Source organism: Scardinius erythrophthalmus (assembly GCF_964197995.2).
Source record: "Scardinius erythrophthalmus genome assembly, chromosome: 6".
Classification (NCBI taxonomy): domain Eukaryota; kingdom Metazoa; phylum Chordata; class Actinopteri; order Cypriniformes; family Leuciscidae; genus Scardinius; species Scardinius erythrophthalmus.
This window is the reverse complement of record NC_138226.1, coordinates 6,014,967-6,037,295: the sequence shown is the minus strand read 5'-3', so window position 1 is coordinate 6,037,295 and position 22,329 is coordinate 6,014,967. Positions and strand designations below refer to the sequence as shown.

The 22,329-nt window shown below is 38.1% G+C and overlaps 1 protein-coding gene across 10 annotated transcripts in view; it reads right to left on the bottom strand.

Annotated features, from left to right (window-relative positions):
* The window catches only part of tns1b (tensin 1b), a 231,354-nt gene that overhangs the window by 125,157 nt on the left and 83,868 nt on the right, over positions 1 to 22,329 (bottom strand). For 7 of the 10 annotated variants that reach the window (XM_081369325.1, XM_081369335.1, XM_081369336.1 and 4 more), the window contains exon 3: positions 17,633 to 17,670. In XM_081369325.1, the coding sequence (XP_081225451.1) occupies positions 17,633 to 17,670 (38 nt within the window). Of the gene's footprint in view, positions 1 to 8,691; positions 8,876 to 17,632; positions 17,671 to 22,329 lie in introns of those variants that run through there. The other 3 variants (XM_081369329.1, XM_081369333.1, XM_081369332.1) reach the window with 2 other exon arrangements.

The window sequence follows — 22,329 nt, the reverse complement described above, 5'->3', positions numbered from 1 at the left end:
TTGCGCATGTTATTCATATGCTATTTTGAGGGCGCATGCTTGGCCATAATGTAGCGTGTGCACAACGCGCATGCACTTTGCTTCTCTCATCTACACAGAAGCAGCAGTCGCCATTTTTGCAAATCATACTCTACATTATTACAAGGAAAAATATTAACACACGAGGGAAATCATTGTTGTGTCCATGAAGATGTGAAAAAATAGGCATAAATCTAGCTTACACATTTACCCAAATTAGCATACGCCTGTTTAACCAAAGCTAATTTGGGTGGGTTTCTCCATCCCCAATGTCACTTCTCTGTGTTTTACGGCCCTGACGAAAACGTCGGTCTCCTCGGCTGTGAACCGCTCCTGGCGTGCGCCTGGCAAATCCGCCGTTATAATAGCAATCCGACCTGGAACAAGCGCGCCTGCTTTTAAAGGGAATGTGAGATGAGGCACTGATTGGTTTATTTCACGTTACGCCCAAACCACATCTATGAATAATGAAGCTACTTCAGAAAAAAAAAAACATTTTAGATTTGCGTCGGGCGCAAGAGTTATTTACCCCGAGTTATATAGCAACAGCGCCCAAGACCCGCCCACAAAGTTACTTGCGTTTCGCGTTTGATACTTGCGTTTCAGATCGTTAAAATAGGGCCCAATGTGTTTTCCTAATAAGATGTTTACATGACACAAAATTCTGATTGACATATGCCAGGCGATTTACAGTGTGTGAATTTCTAGAAACTGAAATATTGTTTTAATCAAGCAATCAGGTTAACACTAAATTCTCATGTGCATGTACAGTAAACACGATCATTAACACCTTCATCAAAACAGAAGACTATGCACGCATCTTTGATTACGAACAACAACAGAAACACAAACAAAGAACGCAGACCTGCAAAAATCCCCTATTAGATGTTGGCATGTTATGAGTCTGACATATTTCCTGTGTCCTGGAATTTATTATCTTTAATGATCCTCTTGGTGCTGCCTGTAATAAGCATTGTTATGGCTATAAGTAACACTCAGAATGGTGTTTAATGTCTGCAACTAGTGTAATGAAAAATAAATGCCAGGTTTAGCATGGCACAAGAGCCCAAGTGGTCTCAAAACAAGAACCATTCTTCCAGTCAGCACACTGGAACATTCCCGTGATTCCGAGGAGGAACGTCCTGCTGGAACATGCAGGGGCCAATCAGAGTCCTGCAGAGAGGCAGGGGCCAATCACAGCCCTGCAGAGCGGCAGGTGTGTGAACAGGCAGCCCACCGCACGTTCATAGTCACATATGGAGCGCACATTCAACAAACTGTGAATTCCTGAGGCTTTCTTTTTAAGCGGCAGGGTGGTAATGATTGATAGAACACAGCTCACTCAATCCTCGCGTACAGTAGTGGCCGAAAGTGATGACAGGCTTAGGAAAATTGACATCTTTACCCTTTATTTAAATATTATATATAAAAAAAAAATCTGTTTTAGTTTGTCTGTAATCTGTATCTATAATCATTTTGCATAGTCATGCTTGGAGTCAATTGTAAGTGAAGTTGACAGCACAGATATAATCCCGTCACTTGAAGTTTTTAAAGCAATTTGCAAATTGTCTAATAATAAAGCTAGTGGGTTGGATGGTGTTGCTGCTGAGCATTTAAAGTTTGCAGGTGTGAGGTTGCCTCCACTGCATTCTATCTGTTTTACTGCTTTTCTTGTACATGTTTTTTTGCCTGACTCAATGCTAACTAATGTTAGTTCCTGTGGTCAAAGACAAAACTGGGAAAGTTCGGAAAATAGCATTGGCCAGCATAGTGTCAAAAAATATGGAAATAATCCTGCTGGACGGGATCTCAGAATTTGTTAAATCTACGGATAACCAGTTTGGTTTTAAAGCTATGCTGCGCGCAGACATGTGTATGTATGCTCTTAAAGAGATAGTTGCTAAATATAAAACCAGAGTTCCTCCATTTTTATGTGTTTCTAAGATGCATTCGATAGAGTAAACCACAGAAAATTATTTATTAAATTAATCCAAAAAGGTGTACCCAAATATGTAGTACGTATGCTAACCTACTGGTATGCACAGCAAACAATGCAGATCAAATGGGGGAACAGTGTGTCTGCTCCATTCAAAGTTAGTAATGGGATGAGACGAGGGGGAATCTTGTCCTCAGTTCTTTTTAACTTGTATTTGGACGAACTGTCACCAAGGCTCAGAGCGTGTAATACTGGTTGGGTGGCTGGAGATTTTGTTCTGAATCACCTGATGTATGCAGATGATCTCGTAGTGTTTAGTCTGAACACTGCTGGGCTACAGCAGTTACTCAACATTTGTTCAGTCTATGGTCTAGAACATGACATACTGTATAATGCAACTAAGAGTGTGGTCATGATCTGTAGGACCAAGGAAGTTTATGAAATTTCCGGACTTCTTTCTGTCAAATGTTGTGCTTGAAGTCACAAATAAAATCAAGTATCTTGTGCATATCTTCACAGAGGACATGTCTGATGATGAAGACATTTTTAGACAATATAGAACTGTATGCCCAGGCTAATACTCTCGCACGGACGTTTAGACACTGTACAGACAATGTTAAGATGACTTTGTTTAAGATATATTGTACATCTCTGTACACGGCCCATCTTTGGACTAACTTTAAAAAAGCCAGTCTGCAAAGGCTTCAAGTGGCCTACAATGATGCTTGTCATGTGATTTTAAAGCAACTAAGATGGACTAGTGAGAGTGAGATGTTTTGTCACACTCTTCAAGCAACTTTGCGAAAGCTCTATCTGTAGGTTAAATAAATCTGAGAATTAAATAATTATGTCACTAACAAATATTAGATTTAGTGCAGTCCACTATCAGTCCAAGCTTTGGAGGCACTGGTACAGCTGTCTTTTTAAAATGCCTATTTAAATTGTTTTTTTTTTCTATTTGGTGTGTGTATGTGTTTTGTATTTATATTGGACCATGAGTCCAGAATAAAGTTGAATTGAAATGAAATTGAATTTAATTGTTTTATTTGTGATAATGTAATTAAACATGCCAAATTGTACCAATACAACCAGGCTGTCAAACAAAGAATATATGAACACATGCAAAAACAAGAGAGAACCAACTGAAAATTAATAACAGATTATGTCGTAGTCAATGTGTGCTCTTTTCTTTGAGCTTTTTTTCAATGTATTTTTTTTTTTTGTGCATAATAAAATTAAACTGTTGGTTTAGTTTCCCTTTGTTTGCTAAATAAATTTGTCAGATAAATGCCTTAAAGTTTAGTGTTTTGTTCTTCCCTCATATTTAAAATATTTACAAATAAAAAATATGTTCTTATATTTTGATGGTTTAATTTAACCTGTATGGTCATTAAAAACAAATATCCCCTCTGGACACGGCTTCTGGCCACTACTGTATGCTGAAGATTAGAAGTGATGAGTCGGCAAATTTTAAGATCTGCACTGTAAAAAAAAAAAAAATCAGTAGTTGCTGATTTACAAGTACAATCAGCTTGGATTACATTAAACTTGACTTTTAAAAAATGAGTTGAAACTTGTATAACAAATTTTTTTTGAAAATTGCTTCACTTGCTTAATAAATGCTGAAAAGTGGTGCAAACTGTTGCATTTTTATTCTTTTATTTATTTATTTTAGCCAAAACATGTGTTAGTGTACAATGAAAGTTCAATGTTACATGGACATCGTTTAGTTTAAGTTGAACAGAATAAAGTAAGTCATACAGGTTTGGAACAACGTGAGTGTGAATAATTTTTTGGTTGAACTATTCCTTTAATGCATTGTAAGTGGACGTGCATTGTGAAACTGACTGTACAATGACTCCATACATGGAATGGAATTGTTTTATGACTCTCAACAGACGGTTTTATCCGTGAAGACCAATTCAATAAGGTCACGCAATATCAAGCCTACTCATAGGCAGGCTCACCGCAGGAACCCAACACCGCTCGAATCAACAGAATGTACACACATACGTTCATCAAAAACATGCGGACTCACACACTCTGGCGGAGTGATGACTATGTCCACATATCGAGTTTCTAGAGAAGCAGACAAGCCAACGAATGCCAAGCAATGAAAATAATCAACAATTACAGTAAGAGAGAATGCTCTGGGCTGGAGAACAGACAGGAACTTTAATGCTGTTCCTGTGGGCCTGCAAAAGAAAAATCCTGGTGCATGACTGCTGACTTTTAGGCTATGTTTACACGACAATGATGTACTAAAACCAGAAAATTTTTGTGTATAGACAGCAACGTTGTCAAAACAATCCCCGTTCACACGGATTCGCAAAAACACTGTATAGTTGGCGATGTCACTTTGAAAACAATCTTACTCCAGTTTGTTCAATAACAATATGTTGTCTAACTGAGCTCCACCCAACGGAGGAACTCATAATACACTCTAACATCCCTCATGGCAATGCCAATGTCATGATAGAGTCTGTTTCTAATAAAACTAATATCATTTGTCTGTTTTCAGCATGTGTATTCCCTTCTCTTCTCTTCTGCTCTTTCTCCAGGGACTAATGGTTCATGCTGTTACTCACTTGGCCTGCTGTTTACATATTTTCCACCTTGTCTTGATTACTCCATGTCAACCAGTTTGGGTGTTGCTGTTTGTTTTCCAAACTGTATCTATGCTGAAAATTGAGTAGGAAGAGGAACACATAAATCATGAATGATGAGTAATCATCTAACAGAGAAATCCCAAATAGACAAGCTTTTCAGCAACTAAGGTTCAAGAAAAATACGCGCCTGTGGCGACATTTTTGCAAAAATAACATCAAGCTTCTTGTTGCATGATCCGCAGCAGTTTTAAAGTGAAATGCCCAGTGAGTGGTGCTAAAATGTGCGTTCATTTATCTCTGAAACAGGTAAAAATGACTGTGCCAACATTTTATTACATTGGTCGATGTACATATCGCAGCAGTTCGGAAATGAAATGTCCAGTGCGTGGCGCTAAAAGGTTAACACTATCGCTTTTGAAAATTACGTACAACCTACACTAAACCCAACCAATAGTGTTGAAGAAATAAAATGCGATATAAAAGACACATTTGCTGAAGAAACCATAGAATTTTACCTTGTTTTTACATGGACTTAAGCTCTTTTGTCGAATACCCAAGTGCTCCATTTTGCAAGTTCAATACTGTACCAAGTGCAACTTTACTACATCAGAAAAGCCATACATATGGAGCTGAATATGTGATGTAATGTTAAAATATATTAGTTTACAAATCATGCACATGGTAAAGGTGTTTTGAGGTGATAGCACAGTATTGTGCAAGGAACCACGTGAATATCTACGTCTTTATTAATCGATAATCTGCCCATGTAATCATAATTTGTGTGAAAATAAATAATGCATTGCCTCTAGTATTTTAGCTGGAAACTCCAGTGAATTGTATGTAGAGTCTAAAAATGTAGTCACGTATTTCCAGTGAGCCTGGGTTGTTCTTCGGCCTCTGATTGTAGACACAATCCATGCGAAAACACTTCACCAGAACAAATGGCCCTCCAGGGTGCAAGTGATGTTCAGAAGTGTGTAACTCCTTCAGTGTGCTTAACTCCTTTTTGCATGTTCTCTCAAACGACGAGCATTTGACTTTAGAGCTCAAGTGTGCTTCAAGTGTGCATTAAAGGTATCAACAAATGAAAAAAGAAGAAAAGTATTACTAAAGAACTCTGAACAATTCAATTCAATTCAAAAGTATCAAGCTGATCATAACTAAATCATACTGAGATTATGAAATCATATGAGACCAGTATATCGATTTGAGCTGCGATATGATAAGCATTTAACATATCATTAATTCTACATGGATTTCTAGTCTAGAAGTATATAAAGGAATAAAATCACAAAAACTAGCATTGATGTAGAACAGTTTAAGCCAAATTAAGCCATATGGAGAAGCAAAGCAATAGTGATATGCAAAGACCTGGAGTTCATAAATGCCCCTGCAAATGATTCCTGTAAAAAATTCAGAACCTGAATCTCATTTTACTCAAATAACAGAGCTACAGTACCCCAAGTAATCCGTACAGATTAACCTTCACCATGTAGACATCTCATTCATCGTGTCCTATGACAAGCTGGGGTCGAAGCTTGTGTACCATCATAATCCCTACATAAAGTCTCAAGTTCATATAGCACACATAATAGATGATAGTGAGATGAAACAATGTAATATCACATTCTCTTGAAGATAAAACCACACACAGAATTAAGACATTCCTATTACGTATCACCAAGCCCCCAAAACCCAGCTTATTTTTTTTCACTCTGTAATCTGTTTGTTTTACACATTACAGAATCATATTAAGTTGTGAGTGGCATTTTATGCTGAAATGAAATATTATGTCAGATTTTTAATGCTTTCCTCTATCAATAAGACTCTATACTCTCTGCTCTGTTTAACAATCCACTCCACAGAAATTCCTGCATATCCCATCTGGACATGCTCATAACTTAACATCTGATACTATGATGCAAGCTCTGGTGTTTCTTGTCAGTAAGTCAGGTACATGTGTTCACATCACAAAATGTGTCTCCTGGGGTCAATGATCCCGCTGTGTGAGAGAGACTAACTCCTCATGAACTCAGAAATGAGCCGAATGTCAAGCACCGGCTTAAAACATCTGGAACAAAAGGTCAGCTCTGTGACTGTAGAGAAATACCAAGTGATCATGTCTTACTGTATGTGCTGACTGTACACTAAGAAATACATAATACTTCACAAAATCAGGTATGGTAAAAAGTTTAAAATTTGCAAAGCATGATATGATTTCAATTCAATACATATTTCATTATGCATTTGTTCTGAAAATATGTTACTTTTTAGTAACATTTGAACACATTACAATTTTAAAAACAGCCTTTCTGAGTAATGATTGATTCAGTTTTGAATTGGTTCATTAAAATAAAGAAAAATAATCAAATTAATTGAACTTAAACTAATGTCATTTTTGATTGCAAACCTTGTTTAATGATATGGTCTTAATGGCCAAATAAAAAGTGCATTAAAATCATTGAAATATTCAATATGTTTCATCACAAATATTGTAAATATTAAAGTATTGGCCAGTCCTATTCAGAGCAACAGACTCGCTTTATTGAAAACAAAGCTGTTTTTTCAAATCAATGAAAAATACTCTGTGTGACTTGTGACTTATTATTTGATTGAACATACAGTATAATCACATCAGTCAACTGAGCAGATGCGAGAGTCTGGGTTCATATGCTTCGAATCATTATTCTCTCTCCTCTGCTGAATGACAACTATCATCACCTCTTGGCTTCCATCTCGATCCATTTACTCTATAAATCTCAGGAAATCATAGTCCCGTCCCAAAAAGCAAAGGGAGTTCACTTCCTTCAAGAAACGTCTCACTCTTCAGCAGTATTGAACATCAAATGCTTCAATCTGTCACTGACTTCACAATCTGTTAGGCTCCGAAACTGTTTACCTTCCATAATTAGAGTTACAAAGGCTTGTTATTGTACAGGATCTGAACTTCAGAAGAGACCCTGATGTGAACAGCTCAATTATACTCGATGGGCACACCCTAAAAGCAAGAAGCCCATGTGAAGGCATTGTTTTCAGCAGGAGGAGACTGAGGACGTGCAAAACCTGAGAAATACCGACAAAAATCAAAGACTGGGAGCTGAGCCAGAGAAGAGGGACTCAGGGTGGACACAGGGAAACAGTGGAGTCTTAGGGAAGAAGCTAATGGCCAAAACCCTACGCTCTGCCCTCTGTGTCTGGGATCAGTGAAGTAACTATCCACAATATTTCAATGTAGAACACCTTAGAAACGGCATAGGTACACCCTGGAAACCACCCAGTATACATGCTAGCATTGCAGCAGCGAGTTTTGTAGCGGCAAACAGCACTCACATTTTTCATAAAATGCAAGTGTAGTTTTCCTTTGGACTGCACTCAAGAAAAACAAACCTTTTAAAAAATAATGACTATCTTCCAAAAAGTGGAGGGGTTCAGTTTAGTCATTTCTAAAAGTGAGGGTCATGTCCTTCATAGTTATAATGGTTGCTACACCCTGCCAAGCTCATCTCCATGCCAAATCCAGTCTAGCCAGCACCCCACAGGGCTATACAACCACTTCACCCACCCATGTTCACCCAAAACTTCTCTATTACATACCAGACATAAATCCTCCTTAATGACAAACTAGTCTATCTGAAGAAAGTCCCCAGAATGGGAGACAGACCATTGGATATGAAATTTTGCTGAAAGGCGCTGCCAGGGTGAGGCTAGGAGAAAGCAGCTTGCAACTCATATGAAGCAATGACCTGTGCTGTAGCTGCATAAGCTGAATAGGGGTAAAGAACGGCAAACCACTTCTAAAGTAAAGCTTGCTGCAGGACCGTATCCAAATGAGGCATGACACTCCACAGCTTACTGCATGGCCACAGGCTTGTATAGCAGCTAGATATAAAACACAGCTAGAAAATACTCAGCATGTGTTCGGAATTAACAAAGCCACTGTAAAAATGGGTCACCACCAACTAAAGAGAGTGGGTGGTATAGAATTTTCCATACAGAAAACAAATACCAACACTGAACCCCATAGGAATCATCATCATCTAATCATTATAAAACTTAATGTGATAAATAAGAACTGCACACCTTAGAGAGTACGAGTAAATCACTGTTGCACATTGGCTTGTGCCTTACCTGGTACCGCAGAGTCTGTTGAACGATGTTAACTGAAGATGAAAGTCCTATTCCTTCACTTCCAAATGCATTATAGCATATTTTGGTACTAAAGAACTGCTTCAACTGTACCGTACATTTTTATGGGGAGGAAAGTGTGTGTACAGGAGATCCTGCTGCTCAGAAGCCAGAACACATATGCTTCCTGTCAACCACACCTCAAACAGACTTCAAACTCCATAAGCACATACTGTACACTAACTTTTAGCCGATAAACTCTACTGATTTTGGATTCTCTCTAATCATTATTGTTTATTAAAACTAAATATTATAAATATAATGTATACATAAATATATAATTATACTTATCCTTTGTCTTTTGGGGCTTTCTGTTCAATAAGACAATCAGGCAGACCTTTCCTCTCCAAGTAAACAGTGCTTGGTCAAAATAAATGGCAAACTGGACCAAACTTTATGCCAACAGTCTGGTTATGCAAGATATGACCCCTCCTCCTCACTTATGCAAAGTAAATAGAAAGAAACAGACAAATAAACCACAGACAGTACTGCCCCAGGTACATCCAGGGTTGTGAACCATTGAGAATTGAATTGAGAATGCATTTTAAATTTGTGAGGTTGAAATACAAAGTTCTGTCATGAAACTCTAGATGGCGCAGGCTAATAGGTCATGTATAGACATGCGTTTCAAGTCTGTGAGACAAACATTCGCTGAGTTAAAAAGTGAGCTGGTATCGCCAGCGATACCGCCAACCCCAGGGGGTTAACTCAATCTGCTTGCAATCCCGTCATTCTCTATAGGGCAAAGCTGATTGGTTCCTGCTGTATCAGTAGCCAATGAACTCACTGCTGAACCTTCAAATACATCATCATTTGCTGTAGCAGTCCAGTAACCCTCCACCTTCAATGAGAACAATTTAATCTTAAATTTCTTAAAGGTGCTATAAGCGATGTCACACATTTTTTAGGCTGAAACATTTTTTGTCACATACAGCAAACATCTCCTCACTATCCGCTAGCTGCCTGTCCCCTGAACACACTGTAAAAAAACGCGGTCTCTGTAGGCAGCCCAGGCTCCACAAACGGCAAGAAAAACAAACTGGCCCAGCCTTGGCCACGAAACATAACAAACAATGTTCCAGCCAATAACTGACAAGATTGATTTGGGGGTGGGGGTTAGTGCGCGTGCACATGAAGGGGGGTGTGGGGAGTGGAGGAGAGAGAAGCATGAAGAGACAACGACAACGACTAACGTAAGAATTATATTCTCTTGAATTTTGATATGGCCGACACCAGACCAAAGGCATTTCGATGAACAAATAGCAAAGAAGAGGGAAAAGGAGAAGGAACCCGCAAAGTCCCAAATTTACATTGGAAAAGCCTCATGACAGTTTCAGGAAGCACAGAAGGGAGGGGGAGGGGATGGGATGAAGAGGAGGGAGGGTCGAGCTAGCCTCCATTTTGTTTGACAATACTTCGAAAGTCAACAAAAAGTGACGTCACCCAACATCGCTTAGAGCACCTTTAAGATTGATCTTAATAAAGTATACAGTATGCAGAACCCCCACCCAAATCCTAGCTATAAAAAATAAAATAAAAAAAAATCTAAAGACTTACTGTACATTGAAGGATGGATGCAAGCCATATCTAGACACCAAAATATAATTATCACAGTAACTTGAAAGTGGCTTATTTTAACCTACACTGGTCAGCAACCTCCCAACTGTTCTGTTTTCAGGAAATTAATTATGCTGAAAAGTCGAATCACTGGCTTTGTAATAATGGATGCCTCAGCTGAAGGCCACAGAACAATGGATAGCTGCGATCAAGGGAAGAACACTTTGTGTAAACATATCAAGGACACAAATAACCAATCTGGCAATGCACCTGCTATCTGAACAAGACAGACCCATCCCAGCACATGTGCAGCTCAATCAGGAACCATATGGGCTTCACACTAGCGTTCAACGGACGGGGTGGAGCGCCGTTTTTCCTGTTCAAAGGGGAAAACACCCCGGATCAGCTCTGAGTCACCCAATGTTCTTCTTGGCTAGCAGGGAATGCAGATCTTGGAAGAGGACCCATCATTGTTCTGTCCACACTTAGTTCCTCTATTTGTCCTCATTTGAGACCTTTACATCTTTATACGCTCAGTTGGGTCAGCACAGTGAGAACTAAAAGTCGTTTGAGGTGGAAAAACATGCTCCCGAGCAGCCAAATCCAGGAAGCCATTGGCTCCTATCACAGCTCCAGCCCGTCTGACCAATTCAGGAGCGAAATTGCACTCCTCAAGTGGCTGAAAAAATAAACACAGTAAGGTTATAAGTCTCTTGCTAGCAGCCAGTCAGTCCTTCAGCTCAAACCAAGAAACATTGAGCTGAGGAAATGAGGTGAAGCATCGTAAAAGACAACACTGTGTTTTCAGAGCGTCCCGCCAGGACTAACAATGTGCTATGATCTTAAATGGTTTTTAAAAAGCGGGAAAGAAAAAGAGCACTTAGCTGTTTAAGAAAAAGGTGATTTATGCTGGTCAGAGTTAGTTCATTTTCTCACACTGGCTCCCCAGGAGCTGGCCTAAACATTACTCATGCTGTTCCCTTCCAGCACAGTTCTTAGCCCACAACCCAAGTCAAAAACATTATCTGTGCAAATGCAGACACAAATGCTTGGCCAACGGAATCATTTTAGCGCTAATGTGATGGTAACTTCAATACCCAATGGTGGTTATACTGTAGTTATCATCCAATGCATCTTGTGTTGTGTTAGGATTCACGTAGCTACAGTTGCAAGGAAAATGACTCACATGTTGCTCATTTCAAGGGTGCAATTGCTTTTTCTAGTACTAGTATCTCAGTCTCAGTAGTTTAGTCAGATTGTGTGTAAATGATAGTGAGTTCGATGAAGATCAAACCACTTTTTATGAGTAATCAATTCAAAAATCCAGGTAATTACAAAGGGATCACAATTTTTTTCTTGCAACTGTAGAAATGAATAAAGTCAACTAATAATAATTATAAAAAAACAGTAGCGCATTGAATTATGTGTGACATTTTGAAAGAAGAGAGACTGAAATAGTATTTTCTTGTAAAATGTACTCCATGTAGCCTTTGTCCTACTCGACCCACTCCGAGCAGGATTCGAAACGGGTTCTCCAGCATGGGAGGCGGGTGCGCTAACAAGGACGCTAAAGACCCCAGCCACTAGTTGTAGTCGCTAGACAGCTCTTAGTTGCTCAGTAAGCTTCTTTTCAAAATGCTGCTTTGCCATGAAAGTAGCAGATCTGAAAGATAAAACTGACTGTAGAAGTCCACAGTTTACTCTACTGCCTGCTATGGTGTCCATATACATTTTACTAACATGAAGCCATGATTAAGCCATGTGTGCTCAAAGACATGGATGTATTCAAAGTAGAAGGGAAAGACATTTCAGGTTCTATATATAGTATGCAAAGAATCTGGAAAGACCAGCTGGAACACAAACAACGACATCAGAGCACAGACATTCTATAGCCTTCATATATTACCAAATACGGATGTATTGCTCAATAGACTACAATGACTAATGGCTTTATCTTCTAGTCGGTGCACAGCAGTCTAGGATATTTGCAGCCTGTAGCTCCATAGGTTGAGTAGGAAGTTTTTCTAACACATTGCGATCATATTTCTCATTGCCAACTAAAACAAGCATTTTGGGGCCCAAGTTAAAGCTGATGTGTATAGTTTTTTTTTTATACTTTTTCCTATTTGAATCTTTTAAGTGAACAAATCATCCTTGTTCACTTCCATTCAGTTACATTTTTTGTTCACAGAAGTTTGAATTGCTCAACTGCTTTCTTGCCTATAAAGATTGACTATAGAAATAGCAAACTGCATTCCAGCAGGTTGTGAAGGAATTTCATTAGTTGGACCTAATTAAAAAAATACACCCCTTCAAAATATTGTATCCACTAAATAAAGTTGAGGGAATGGTTTATTTGACTCATAACACACAAGAACCTACAGAAAAGGTAACTAAATGAATAAATGAATAAATATTTTTGACAAACTTATTAAAAAGATTGGAGTCGCTCAATAAATCCCAATGATTCATTTAATGACTCATTCAGAAACCTGCAGAATTAAGCATGTAACTAAGCAAATCAATAAACAAATTGTATTAGTGAACCGATTTAAAAGATTCATCTAACTATCTAGGTGAGAGAATGGTTTAATGAGTCACTCGTAAAAAAATATTAGTCATATTAGTGACCTGATTCAATTCAACTCACTGGAAAAAAAAAAAAAAAACTACAGAAAAGGTAGACTAAATAAATGAATGAATGAACAAATCTTTTTGATGAACTGATTCAAAAGATTTAGTCAGTGACAGTCACAATCCCCACCACCAATAGTCATTATTTTTGCAATTCCCATTAGTGACACTAACTAAACAGGAATGATACATTTCACCTTACTGAAACATATCAGACTACGCAATGAAGCTGCATCTGACGTCTTTGACTAAATGTGTTCTCACACCTTTTAATTCACACTGATTTCCTCTGGCATTTCCAATAATTGGCCTCCTCAACATGCACTGGCACTCTGCACACGTGCTCGCCTTCGGCGTCTCACATTAGCTCTCTACAGCTCATGGCCGGCCTTTGAGTCTAATGATTCATTTACTCTCCCACTTAACCTCACTTGCCTATATTTACAATCACCCAGAGACTGTCACTTCATTTTCCAACCTTTGGAATTCAAATCAAGTCCAGTTTCACGGACGTGCTTAAACCTGTTCCAAGCCCGTGCGCAATGAACCCGCTGTGAACCGCTGCAGTCATTTCCGACCCCTCGTGAAACCAGGCTATGCTGTTGACAGAAATGAGCAATAGTAACGAGAAAAGAAGAGGTGAATTTGTTGTGATTGGAGCTGTCTGACCTGCACAACCTTCTGTTATCTAAGACACATTTATGATGTGGGCCTTTCTCTTATTGAAGTAAAGTGATGTGAAGGCCAAGTATGGTGACCCATGCTCGGAATTTGTTCTCTGCATTTTTTAACCCATCCAAGTTAGTGCACACACATTAGAAGCAGTGAGTAGTGAACACACACACACACACACACACACACACACACACACACTGCAAACCATAAAAGTGGCAGGGGTTACACAGCGGCCACGTCTTATCTATATATGGATGTAGAGACTTATGGAACAACATGTTGGTGTGGAAACTGTCCATCTGACAAAGGCTTGAATTATATAAATTGCTTGGATTTCAATTGAATTTGCACTGGATTTAATTGAATTTTGTGAGACAGCAGAGTTTTGAGTTCCAGCTCTCGCTTTCAAAAAAATTTCTAACTTACCAATAAAAGTATCTAAAAATAACCTGAGAAGCAACACAGCATAATATATTAAGACTTGTTTTCAGAGAATATATCTTCAATATGAATGCATTATGTATTTTGTCTTATCGCAACTGTCAGCTATTTTTAAAGTTTATAAGTAGAAAAAAGGCAAAATACATATGCAATCTATAAAAAAAAAAATAAGTCTTGATATCTCAAGCATTGTTGTTTCTCAAGTAAATGTATCTTGTTTGATGGGTTTTTAGATATGTTTTACTGGAAAACCAGTCAAAAAAACTCTTCACGATATAACTTTTTAGCAGTGCAACTAAACATTAACTTTTCTGGACCAAATTCAGATAACTGTGTGTATTTCAGTCGGAGGATACTTTATCCTGTGTCCGTTAGCAATGTCATGTTTGTGTTCATGTGTCATTTGTCTCGTTTCTTCCATTATTCCATCAGACCAGAATCAGTTGGCAGCCAAGTCTGGCCAGTGCAAATGGTCTGAGCATTTGTTTTTAGTGGCAGAGGTTACGCAGCGGCCACGTCTTATCTAAATATGGATGTGGAGATTTATGGAATAACATGTTGGTGTGGAAACTGTCCATCTGACAAAGGCTTGAATTATATAAATTGCTTGGATTTCAGTTGAATTTGAATTGGAAAGTCAACACGAAATCTACTGTAAATCGAGCCTGTTAATTGTATAATGCACAATTCTAGTTCTTACTGGAACGATTTGTAAGTAACTTACAATGTTTAATAAAAAAATAACATGCTTTGATTCTACAACATTCCTTTTCAGCTTACATTGCGGTCAACTTTATTTTAAGGTAATGTAGTTACATCGTGCTTACTCAAATAAGTAATGAGTAGTATTAATTAACTGCATGTAGTTACTATAGATTTACGGTTAGGATTAGTTACTTGCAATTATGCATAATGTACAATAGTAAGTAAATGTACACTGTAAAAAATGATATGATCAATAAGGTATGACAACATATGCTTTTACATTTCTTTAACTCAAAATAAGTTAAATAGTTTTCAGCTTTTTACAAGTTATTCAAGATTCAGCTCATTTTTTTAAGTCAGTTTAATGTCATTTAAGTTGAATTTTTTTCTTTCTCTTTTTGCAATGCAAACGGCCTTTCACACTGACTTCAAAGTCATTTCCGTAATAAATACTTAAAAAAACGGGAGGAATCCAAAGGCTAGCTCTGCATCATTCATCGTTATTTTCATCTTTTATCTAATGGCAGGAAACGAATTGCATCCATTCTTGGATCATGGGGTCGGAAATTCCTCAGTGATTCTGGCAAGGGAAGTTGTTACAGGTCTCTAAACAGATCTGGAGTCGCAATCGCAGTTTAATCAAGGGAGCTTCTTGGTGACATAGCTGTCCTCCCAATCAGACGGAATCTATCAAACAAAATGACTCGTCCTGTTGGGTTGTTGTTTTTTTCTTTCCTTGATGGTCTCCAAGAGAACAACATCCCCAGACATCCTGTAGTTACTACAAACCACACGGCAAAAATCTCAAGTGTTTCTGAATGCCAGTGTGCACTGATCTGCTAAGTAAACTCAACAGGCCTCTAAAAACATGCACCCCTTCACACCTCTGGAATTTCCTGTTGGTGCAAGAAGTGGCACAGCATTAGTAGGGCTAGTTGCCCGACACACACACCAATATGCACAATAATAGCTGCCATATGGAGCTCAGAGATGATGGAGAGGACTAATTGGCGGCTCTGTTCCAAAATCTAGTGAACTGCCAACGTAGGCAGCATTTTAAGGTGCCATAGACACCAAAGGCTGTTCCAAAAGCTAGACAACATAGCTTATTTAATAAAATGTGCCAATTTTACCCAATATTTTAGTATGTCTTGATTATTGAAGTGGCACATTGTTAGTTTAGCAACATGACAACACCAAACTCTATTGAAATCAATTTCTCCGCCATTGACAGAGATTTTCGGCTTTCCGTGTTTTCACTGTTATAGGGTAGGGGGCGCTATTAGGCGCTATCTTCTAAAGAGAACTGAATCTCTGAATCAAAATACAGACAAAGAAGAAGCAGAAACAAGAGATAGCATGTAAGCATGCATTTGTAAAATAACACGATCATCAATATTAAACAGCATCTAAATCAAAACTGCCAAACTTTACTGAATGAAATGTTGACCCAGGACACAGCTATAGGACTGTGCAAGTTTCTGTTGATGGACTCAAGCATGAAGTGCTCTGAAAATCTCCTGGTAGACGGCTGCGTTGACTCTGGATTTAATAAAGCACAGTGGACCAAAGTCCTCTTTTCTGATGAGAGCAAATTTTGCATCTCATTTGGAAACCAAGGTCCCAGAGTCTGGAGGAAGAATGGAGAGGCACACAATCCAAGATGCTTGAAGTCCAGTGTGAAGTTTCCACGGTCTGTGTTGGTTTGGGGAGCCATGTCATCGGCTGGTGTTGGTCCACTGTGCTGTCCACTCAACGCAGCCGTCTACCAGGACATTTTCAGAGCACTTCATGCTTCCTTCAGCAGACAAGCTTTATGGAGATGCTGACTTCATTTTCCAGCAGGATTTGCACCTGCCCACACTGCCAAAAGAACCAAAACCTGGTTCAATGACCATGGGATCACTGTGTAATTACTGTGTGATTTCATGTAATATTCTAATTTTCTGAGATCCTGTTTTCGTGGGTTTTATAAGGTGGAAGCCCAAATTTTGTACAAATAAACAACTAAATACTTGAAATCGTTTAAGTTGTGGGCCCTGAATCTATAATCTATGGAAGTTTAACGTTTTGAATGGAAATAAACTTTTCCATGATATTATAATTTTTTGGAAAGGGTCTGTATTGCATATTCAGATATTCATACAACAAAATAATCTGGGGGCCATGAAACTTTTGAGAAAATTATCAAAAATGCTGGCGCTGACTGGCAACTTTTTTTTCAAAAACACTGGCAGGGAAAGAGTTAAGTCATGTCACCTGAGTTTCTGCCAATGTAGAGTGTTCAAAATCAGTTGAGGTTCCATTTAAGTTTGGGATGCTGCCTTAGATGGCATCTTCCTCGTAGTATTAAAATAAAGGTTTTGGAATGGAGCCGAACAAAATATCCCCACCTATTTGCTAATCTCAAACACTCTCACTCTCAAAACACCCTTCAAAACGGCTTTATCATACAGGAAAAGTCAGGGGATACATTTTGGGGAGGGTATTCTTGAACAAGGAACGAGTTGGCCAAGCCAAACATGTCCTAGGACAGCATGCAGATGTTTTTTTTAGATTCCCAAGTATGTCAATACCCTTCCTCAACCAGAGGGGCTTGTCCACTATCAAGGAAAAAAATGTCCTCTGTGATAAGATTTGTCTGGCGTCCAGACAGAAATGTGATGGTGGATTTGATAAAAGGAGCCAAACCTGTACAAGCAGACACGACCATTTAGGGAAATTCTGAAGGCTGACAGAATAGCAAAAGTCTCTCACAACCCAATTCCAATGTTACAGACATTCATTTTCTATGCATAACCTGTTAAAAAGAAACAAACTGTACACTGGTATGGTGTCTAATATGACTGATCAAGAATGCTTTGTTTCTTACCTTGACCTCACACTTCCTGTGGCAGGCTAACCGGCAAACTGCGGAGACAAAGAAAAAAAAAACATTATGTTTAAATTTTAGAAATTCAACTGTACATTTCAGAAACTTTTTGTTTACAATAATACTCTAATGTAAGCACATTGGGTTTTTTTTTTCAGGCCAAATAAAATAAAATAAATAACATTTACAAATTAGTACATTTTAAAATATATATATACATATATTTTATTATATACGTTTTGATTACAATAGGATGTATGCACAGTGGGGGCATTTTTTGTCATAAAAAAAAAAAAAAAACTTTTTTTTTTACTTTTTAATCATGTTTTTGCCCTGCAAAAACTTGTTTACTCTGAACATTTACTATTAGACACTTGATGTTACACAGCACCCTTCATATCAGACTGAATAAAGGCAGGGCCGTAACCACCGTAGACATTGAGGAGGACATGTTCCCCGCAAGATCATACAGAGATCATTCAGATTAGTGATCATTATGGGTTTTCAATTAACATCATCTGTAATTCATGTAAAATGGAGGAAAATTCCTCAGACGACTATGACTGAAGTAAAGCTGCTCGACACAACAAAAGCTGTTTGCCAAGACCAGTTTTTCCTCAGTGTTTATATTATCATTTCTGGACAGAGTCATAGACCACCAGTGCAGAACACTGGATGAGAATTGCTATTCTACTGCAAATCTTTGTTATAAACATTGTAGTACATTCACAACTGTTAATGCATTGCATTGTAAGATTTTATGATAATTTACTGTTATTTAGACTTTAGCTTGCTAAATTTGCACTCTTTGACAATTTATCAGACAAAATACTGACAAGCTCTTTTTAGATGGATTTGTTTTTTGTTTGTTTTTTCTCGGGAGCTTAATCTTAATTGGTAAATCACAAATTATCAAGAACTACCTGCAAATAAAATAAAATAAAAAAAACATACAAAATAAAATTAAATAAATAATAATAAAATAATAATAATAATAATAATAATAATAATAAATAATGAAAACAAATATTAAAATAAAATATAAAATAAAATAATAAATATCTTCCACAACACCCACATCAAGACACTCGCAATAAATACAGAGCTTCCAAATGTATCATATTATTCAAGGAAATCACAGTTGTTTTCAGAATATAATTCTAACTCAAATATCATTTAGAAAACTGATCTAGTCGAAATAGTGTTATAGATTATCAGTGTCTGTGGGGCCCAGAGAACATAAAGAACCTCCTATTCGAGTCCATTCCAATCCATCTCCCTGCTCATACAAATACAGCACACTTCAGCAAACAGGGGCCGAGCGTCCCTGCTCTTCTTACACAGAGCCCAGTCTGTTCCTCACGTCTGACCTGCCATTCCTCGGACAGGGGCGGAGCTCAGCAACAGAGGGCCTTCACACAAGGAGCGTTTTTTGGTGACTAAGGTGATGAAATGTTTCCAAAACCACACCTAATATCTCCAAGACTCCTCTAACGGCAGAGAGAGAGAGAGACAACTGCAACTTGTTATATATTTGTGGCTTAGTGAGCTGCCTTGCTATATACTGCCCTATATTTCAGTTATCTGATTTTTCCTCGCAAGGCACAAAAAAAAAATTTAATCAACAAAATTTAGTGAGGATTAAATGGTTTATTTATTAAAATTCAAATCCAGCAAACATTATTGATGCATATCCACATATAATTCTGTACAATTTTGCTTCTCAAACTAATTTTATCCATCAAAACAAGACAAAATCCAGATTTTCTTGGAGTTATTAAGCGACAGATTTAGGTCATCCTATAAGCACAGCAAAAACATAAAAAAAACCAAAACAATCTTAATCAGTATTTTTGTGTTGATTTATATTATTAACATTTGATAAGCAAAACTGTATGAGATATTGAGCAGTACGATCATGCTGTCTACCTTTTGAAACAGCCTTGGTGGTGGGAATGTGCATATGATGCCTTAAAATACTCCCTACGTAGGCAGCTAACTATGGAACGTAGCCTGTATCAGTCTTCCTCCTCGTCCTGAAATCCAGGTCACAGTATAAAAACACTGGACTGGAGGCTCATACTGCTCACAAATCCACTCTGTTTCAGATGATTCCTTTAAGAGTGTGAACTAAAGGGCATTGGGAAAATCCAGAATTTCAAAGCAGAGTTTAAAAATATGTGTTTATTCTGGAGTGGACTTTACCTTATGTAATGTGGCCTTCTTTCAGTCTCGTTTCACATATTTCTGTGCATACGTTATATTTGCAGTGGTTATTTTCTTAACTCATTGGTTTAGTCTTTGAGAAAAGTAGTGAAAGTCTCAATAGGGGAAAATTATGCATGGGAGCCTTTCAGGAGTGGTAAGAAAAATAGTATTTTGGCTTCATGTCCGCATAGTTATTGACTTTTTTTTTCATTTCAGGATATTTTCATTCGCGTGTGATCCTCCTGTTTGGGAGTGTGTCGGATGTGAGACAGTTTGAAGAACTGATGAGAGTTTCATTCTGGTGTGGCTTAATGGTTGAAGATATGAGCTGGTTATGCAAAAGGTCCTAAAAGGTTTTTATTCAAAGTGGCTCACAGGTTGAGCATTCATCACTTTGTCAGGTTGTGTGTTCCCTGGAAATCAAACCTACAACCTTGGCATTGCTAGCGTCATGTTCTAATAGTTGAGCTACAGGAACATATACCCCAGAAAAAGGTGATTCATGAGCTGCCATCATCGAGAGCAAAGCACTTAACCCCAGATTGCTCCAGAGAATTGTGCCTGTAAAATAAAGTGAAACGAGCCTGTGCCTTACAGTGATTCCACGTGGGTACAAGATCTTATAATTCATATGAAATAAATATATAATAAATGGCATATAGAGAATTATGTGTGTGTGTAAAGGTCATCAGGCACTCCACATCAGACTATCATGTTTCACTCACAAACTACGTCTCCCATAATTCTCTGCCTTGACTCATCAGCACTCATTATCACATTCACCTGTGTCTCATTATCTTGTTAGCTCACCCCATATAAGCCTGGTTCACCCCATCACTGTGTGTGTGTGTGTGTGTGTGTGTGTGTGTGTGTGTGTGTGTGTGTGTGTGTGTGTGTGTGTGTGTGTGTGTGTGTGTGTGTGTGTGTGTGTGTGTGTGTGTGTGTGTGTGTGTGTGTGTGTGTGTGTGTGTGTGTGTGTGTGTGTGTGTGTGTGTGTGTGTGTGTGTGTGTGTGTGTGTGTGTGTGTGTGTGTGTGTGTGTGTGTGTGTGTGTGTGTGTGTGTGTGTGTGTGTGTGTGTGTGTGTGTGTGTGTGTGTGTGTGTGTGTGTGTGTGAGTGAGTGAGTGAGTGAGTGAGTGAGTGAGTGAGTGAGTGAGTGAGTGAGTGAGTGAGTGAGTGAGTGAGTGAGTGTGTGAGTGTGTGAGTGTGTGAGTGAAAACTGATAGTAAAACCTGAGATCACCTCCATTGTGGGGACCAGCCATGAGGGAAATGGGTTAATAAACATACTAAATTATATTTTTTTTAAATGAAAAAATGCAGAAAGTTTTCTGTGATGGGTAGGTTTAGGGGTAGGGTTAGTGTAAGGAGATAGAATATACACTTTGTACAGTATAAAAACCATTGTCTAAACATAGTGAACCAGACGTGTGTGTGTGTGTCTTTACTTATTACAACTTTTCACAGATGTTCTAAAGCATTCGGATATCTTTAGCTGAATCATATTTTTGAAGACTCGCTCTCACCTTCAGACAGAACAGTCCACTCACTGACTACCTGATGCATACTGCACACAAAACTGACTAAATCTACCTAAATTCACTAACTCCAATCTGATTGGCAGGCTGATACACATCATATGGGAGTCAGAAAGTCTACCAGCCCACCTAGAGAACAAAGTCATGCTTTCAAGATACCAGGTTGATTGAATCTTGAATTTTGGAATACTGAAACAATATTTTTGAAATTTCATTTTTTTATAGTGTACACAAACAGTACTATATACACAACTTTTAGATAGTCATACACACTGCTAATGTGTTTTTTAAAGTTGGAATTAAAACAAAGATTATTGGAGTACATTTTACAAGCAGTTTTCTACATGCAGTTTCTTTGAAATTATTGTGCATTTCCGCTAGTTTCCTCACTGCTGTGCGACTGTTTTTCCTCATCTGTTATTGTCAGTCCTGTTTTTTCTCACAACAGACACACTATCGTGCCCCATGCGGGCTGCCCAGCACGTTTCTGTGCATATGAGCCCTGTGCACAGAATAAAAGATCAGAACTACCATATTGGGTGTGAAAGTGCATTGTGGGGACTGTACTGTACATGGGTTTGCCTTGTTAGGAACTCAGATGTTCAGAGTATAAACACTAGGGCACTGTAGAGAGGAGAGAGAGAGAGAGAGAGAGAGAGAGAGAGAGAGAGAGAGAGAGAGAGAGAGAGAGAGAGAGAGAGAGAGAGAGAGAGAGAGAGAGGCTCAAAAAGCATTTATTTACCAAAATTTTAAAAATGCAATTTTACATTATTTTTCCAGGACAAAAAATATCAAAATGCATCTAAAATAAATAAATACATAAATAAAGAGAAATAAATAAAATTAAATATACAAGTCCAAACAATCATCACTATCAATGTCACAAATACACTGATTCACAGCCCATCGGTGTTTAAACTTCTCCATGTTATTTACCAGTTTATGATATGTGA